General features: G+C 60.6%; 1 protein-coding gene across 1 annotated transcript; it reads right to left on the bottom strand.

The window, feature by feature from the left end:
- Nucleotides 1-1643: 1643 nt before the first annotated feature.
- Nucleotides 1644-4595, bottom strand: VENTX (VENT homeobox). The gene is made up of 3 exons (XM_049646035.1): nucleotides 4064-4595; nucleotides 2124-2284; nucleotides 1644-2024 (listed from the first exon to the last, which is right to left on the bottom strand). The coding sequence occupies exons 1-3, from the start codon at nucleotides 4365-4367 to the stop codon at nucleotides 1644-1646; spliced, it is 846 nt and encodes a 281-aa protein (XP_049501992.1). The 5' UTR covers nucleotides 4368-4595.
- Nucleotides 4596-6009: the final 1414 nt, after the last annotated feature.

Below are 6009 nucleotides of genomic sequence, written 5' to 3'. Positions count from 1 at the left end.
GGTGGAGCCCCTGCCCTTCTGAGAGGCCACGCCTCTGTAGGGGAGGGCTTAGGAAGCATGTGTCCTTCTGTCCACATCCCCAAGCCCATGGGGACTACTAGTCACGAAAGCCATTCGGGTTACAGGCAAGACCAGGCAAAGGCATGTCCACTGCTCAGAAGTGAGCCGATGTTTCAAACATGTGATGCCCCAAGCTGGGCGAGTGGATCCTGGGCACACAGGAGACAGCAGACCCACCTGGTCGTACAGAACACAGAGCACACAGGTCACACAGGACACAGGATACACAGGTCACAGGACACACAAGTCACACAGGACACAGAACACACAGGTCACAGGACAGAGCACAGGGGTCACAGGACATAGGACACACAGGACACAGAACACAAAGGACACAAACCATAGAAAACACACCATGACTCAGTTTCCCCTGGAACAGCGGGCAATTTGGAAGTAACAAGGTAAGAAGACACTCAAGTTTTAGGGGTGTCGAAAGCAGCAGGTGGGTTTGAACCAGAGGTTAAGACAAATGAAAACACGAGCCTGAACAGTGTGTTTAAGTCCTGACCACAAGAAATCCTGGGTGGACAGCATGACAGGATAGCAGACGTCCCACTGCTGCACAGCAACCCCCAGGAGGGACACAGAGTCCCTACGGGATGGTTCGGTCCACCGGCGCCTGTAACTGGTCCGTGGCTTTGCCGCCCCTGCCAGAGTTGGTTCTGGTGCCCGGGCTTCCGCTGCTGAGACTGGGTGGAGAAACTCTGGGCCGAGAACCCGCCTAGACAGCAAGCTGGGCCCTTGGGCTTCAGCCTCCTTCCTTGCAGGCGCCCAGGAGGCCAGACTGCAGCCCGGCCTGGCCACAGGGAGCGCACAGGGCTGAGCCCCGAGCCAGGTAAGACACAGGTCTGGACACGCCGTGAAGAGCGGAGCAGCACACAGCAAGGTGCCCCGCAAGACGTGGCCACGGAGGGACCTTCCACGTGGCAGTGGGCAGAGCCACCATCCCCGTTCCCTTCTGGCTTCCCACTTTGGGGTCACTGTTAGCACGGAACCCAAACCCCAAGGTGATAAAAACAAACATCTTCACTTGGCCCGAATCCCTCCGTGGTTTCCATGGTTACACCAAAAGCTTATGATCATACAGCACAAGGAAGTATCCATCCTGACTTCTAAGATTTTATTTTTAAGTACTCTCCACACCCAATGTGGGGCTCGAACTCACAACCCCAAGACCAAGAGTCACAGGCCCCACCGACTGAGGCAGCCGGGTGCCCATCTTTATTTTTCCAACACTTTCCATTGAATAAATTACCGCTGTATCATATGCTACAAGCCTGACACTTGGCGAGTCCACTTTTGGCACTGGATTCTGTTGGCTGACCCATCGTGTGTGGTTCCTAAACCGAACCTGCAGTAGTTTCCAACGAGGGAGTGGCTGTAAGAGGTCCTAAGGAAGGTCAGGGTTCCAGGTCCCCCCTGTGGAGACCCAAGGCTCACGCCAGATGTCACGGTAACAGCAATCGCTGGTGAGCGTCTTTCCAGGGAGATACCGGGCACAGTTCCGCACACACCTACTGTGTCTGTGTCTGTGGCGGTGTGTGACACGTTCCAGCTGCAGGCCTCTGGGCCACCATGCTTCCTCAGACGGCATCCTTGGTCTGGGGCAAGGCACACAGGCCCCAGGGACCCCTGGACAAAGCTGGGCCCAGTGTGTGCACCAGGCCCCCAGGGTCTGGGAGGCAGCACACTGGAGGCTGTCTGCTGCACGAGGCCCACGTCAAGGCCAGGGAGGCTTGTTCCACTTGGCAGCGGTCCCAGAAGGAGCCAGGGGGCCATCCCAGAGCCGGAGGCCCAAGCGGGGAAGCCCAAGGGTACAGTGGCGGTAAGCTACTGGCCAGGGCAGAGAGTGGCGGGCAGAAAGCCACTGGCGTATAGAGCGTTCTGGAGAAAGGGCAGCTCAGCTGAGAGTCCTGGAGCTGATGCTTGTGCTTCATGCGGCGGTTCTGAAACCAGGTTTTTATCTGTGGGGGAAACTAGATCAGAACAAGGGCGAGAACAGCCACCGCCCTGGCCCATGCGTCCCGGGCCCCTCACCTGCACTTGGGTGAACCCCCCCTCACCTGCACTTCGGAGAGCCGCATCTCCCGGGCCAGCTTCCGGCGCTCCAGGGGGCCCAGGTAGCGTTGGTGCTGGAAGGCGCTCTCCAGGGTGCTGACCTGCTCCGCCGTGAAGGCCGTGCGGACCCGGGGCACCCGCCCGCTGTCGGCCTCCTTCCTCACCCCTGAGAAGGACAGAAGGCACTGAATCCTTTAGGATAAAAGTGCCACTCACGTGGGACCTGCTCCCCTAGCTCGGAAGTGCCCCAAGCTCTGTGGCCACAGGGACGAGAGGAAAGTCTGGGCCCCCCTCCTTCACTTTCACTGCTCTGCTGTCCCTTGCAGTCCTTGCACAAATGTGGATGAGGGGGCAGCCCCTCCTCCCCTCCCAGCTCAAATGTGGGAGGGTGGCCAGGATGGGAATACTGGAGAAAGAGGATTCTGGAATGGAACAGCGGTTCTGATGCAGCCCCTCACCCTTCCACTGGGGCACGTGGTCACTTCCAGAAAGGGAGCCCCACACATCCTTCCGGAAAGCAGTTCCTCTGGCTGCTCACAAGGAACCTGAACCCAGTCGGCAGTAAGGGCTTGGGGCCGTGGTCACAAGACCCCCAGTCTCCCCTGCCACCAACCATGCGTCCGTGGCCAGTCTGTGTCTATCTAAATCGGCGGTGGCAGATGGCACTAAGTACCCTGTGTGGTGAGGAGGGTCACCTGTCTTTTCTCAACACATGTTTGGCCAGAATGTCAGATTTTACCAAGTCACTTTGAACACATACCTGGGAGAGTGCAACAAGACAAGACACGCTTTGCTTTGGAGGTGGGGGTGGGGAGAGTGGAACTAGTCAGTGTGAAAGATTTGATGATTTGGTTGGCTTTTTTGAGGTGGGGGGGCTGGTTGCAGAAAATAAATTTAAAATTTCACTTCATGGAAGTATAAACTTTTTCCATAGGATTATTTAAACTTTTTCAAAAATGAAGGGCGCTCAGTCAGTTAAGCGTCCGACTTCAGCTCAGGTCACGATCTCATGGTTCTTGGATTCGCTCTGTGCTGACAGCTCGGAGCCTGGAGCCTGCTTCCGATTCTGTGTCTCCCTCTCTCTCTGCCCCTCCCACACTTGTGCTCCCTCTCTTTCTCTCAAAAATAAAAACATTAAAAACATTTTTTAAACCTTTTCAAAAACGAAAACTTACAGATAATATCAACCCCACTTTGACTAGGCAGGGCTTTAAACTTAAAAGCAATGATAAAGTCACAAAGACTAAAAGAACAAACCAGGGTTCCTGAGCAAATGACAAAGGGTTAAACCAGGTTTAGGAAGCCACCAAAACCTCCAGGAGCCAAGCCACAGAGGCACTGGAATCCCTGTGAACCGAAGTGCCAGGGCCATCCCCGACCCAAACCTGCAGGGGCTCCAGGCTGCCTGTGAACAGGGTCAACTCTGCACGCCAAGCCGAGGCGCCCAGCTTTGAGGGGAGAAGCACAACGACCCCTCTGAACCCGGCAGGTTTCATTTAAGACGTGCGTCCAGAGCCCTGTGACTCGGGTAGAACTGGCCCCCCCCCAGACTTGCTGCAGAACTAGAAAGTCAGTTGCACAAAGGCACCAATGTCGCAGTCAGGGCTCACAGGACAGGAGTTGCAGCAGCGGTGGGACACAGTCCACAGGCAGTCAGGCCAGGAAGAGGCCAGGGAGTCAGCCCTTCTAGGAGGTGGGGGAGGAAGAGGAGCCCCCGGGACTTGAGGAGGGAAAACCCCCGTTGCGGCTTTCGCCTCCGAGAGGAAGTGCTTACTTGCCGGGGGAGGGGGGGGGTCAGGTGGAACCTCAAATCCCAGCCCCCACCTCCAGCCCCAGTACCCAGGATGTAGTGGGGTGTGTTAGGGCCTCCCTCCTCCCGAACCCTCCAGGCTCCCGTCCCAGTCTGGGAAGAGGGGAGCACCCTCCCCACCCATCCCACACCTACCAGCTGCAGGTGTCCCTGGCGCAGACACTTCCGAGGGCTTCACCTCCTCCACGCCCACGGTCTGGGGGAGCTCCCCGCTGCTGGATACCCTGGCTGGAGCACACAGGCTCCCCCAGGATAGTTCAGCGGGCCTGATGGTGTGTGCCGGCCCCACGTGGCTGCTCCGGGAAAGCCAGTCCACTGAGCCAAAGCTGGACGGCTTGAAGCCACTGGGCAGGGTAGAGGAAGGAGACATGGCTGTAGGGGACAGACTGTGGAGGTGAGGCGCAGGGTCCTCCGAGGGTTTAGCAGGGCTGAGCTGCATTTATGAGCTCAGGAGGAGGGAGTGGCAAGCAGGTTTGCAAAGACCGCTCCAATCCTCCCCCCAGCCCAGATAAGTAGCACCTAATTGCTTCCAATTCAGAGGCACAAAGAAGGCCATTCACACCTCCCCCGGCTCCGAGATGTCTGGGCAGGGGCGGGGCTGTGTCCACCAGTTTGGGAAGTGGTGCAGGTTGGGGACTTGTCACATCTTTTCATCTCCTCCCCCCACCCCCCGGCTGGCCTAGGCTTGGGGAGGGTGACGGTGGCCCCCCTCGCAGCCTAGCACTCCTGCTGGAGGCTTGTCCTCTCCCGAGGTTGGCCCTCCAACCTGCCCCTTGGATCTGCATTGCCAAAGGTGACAGGTGTGCACACCTGAGGCAGAGGGTGCTTCAGGCAGGGGGAGTCGGCATTACTGCTCCCAGGGCCGGGTGGGCTCCCAGGCCAGGAGTCCCCTGCCTCTGGCTGTTTGGGTGGGATCCCGGAAGGGGACTGTGACCAGGCGGCGGGCCACGTAGGGCTGCCCGAGGAGAACCCTCCGGTCCCAGTTGGCCCTTCCCTCTCAAATTGTACTCGGCGCCCCCCCCCCCCAACCCCATTTCGCCCCAGGCTTCACTTTGGGGCCCTTGAGTTGGATTCCAGTGACAGGAAGGAGGGGCGTCTGCCCGCCGAAGGCATGGAGGACCCTGCGGGGAAGGAGGGGGGAGCCACTGCCCTCCACTGCAGCGCTGTCTCCACGGTGGCCGATGCAGGCCTCGAGCTCCGGGAGGGTGCAGGAGTGACTGGGCTGCACAGGCCTCCCCCGCGGGCGCTCCAGCGAACCTGCCGGGGCCCTTCGGGGTCACGGACCCCGTCCACCTTCCTCTCCCCCCCCCCCCCCCCCCCCCCCAACGCGTCTGTCTCCAGGACACGACCCCAAGGACCAGCCCGAGCCGCGTTCAGGGCGACCCGGGGCAGCGCGGCGGGAGCACCGACAAGCGGCGTGGTGGCCCTAGCCCACAGGCCGGCCTCCCGGGGGCGCCGGCGCCAGCCTGGGCGGGACCGCCAGCCTCTACGCCCGCCCCGCCCTGCGGGATCAAAGGCCCCTGGGGCCTCGCGGGGATTAACACCCCCAGCCCCGCCTCCCGAGCCCCCCCTCCCCCCGGCCGGGCTGGGGGGGGCGGGGGCGGGGGCTGGGGAGACTCCCGCCGGCACAGCGGGAACCGCCAGGCGCTGACCCCGGCCCGCGAAGGGTCAGAGGAGGAACCGCGACGCGCCAGCGGCAGTGAGCCGTCCCGCTACCTGGGGACAGAGGCCCCGCAGGTGGGGGACCGCACCGCTCACGGGGGCGGCGCCACACAAACCCGACCAAGGGAGACACCCCTCCCCCCCAAGACTGCTCAGGCTGCGCCGAACTGGCCCCAGAAGCACCTCGAGAGAAAGAGGAACGCTCGTGGGGAATTCGTGTGTGATGCGCTCACAAGCGTTAATTGATGAGATGCCAGAATTCGCGCACGCCACCCCGAAAGAGCGCCACACCTTTGCAAACCCAGTTTTCTCGTCTTCATTTCCAGTCTTTCAGGTCCCCCCCCCCCCCCCCCCTGCTGGGCGGGTCCCCACCAAGGGGGCCCCCCCGCCCCCACATTCCCAGCTCCCGGCTTACACCT

This window comes from Panthera uncia, chromosome D2, assembly GCF_023721935.1.
Source record: "Panthera uncia isolate 11264 chromosome D2, Puncia_PCG_1.0, whole genome shotgun sequence".
NCBI classification, from domain to species: Eukaryota; Metazoa; Chordata; class Mammalia; order Carnivora; family Felidae; genus Panthera; species Panthera uncia.
The sequence above is the reverse complement of the archived record's forward strand: the minus strand, read 5'-3'. Positions and strand labels throughout refer to the sequence as shown.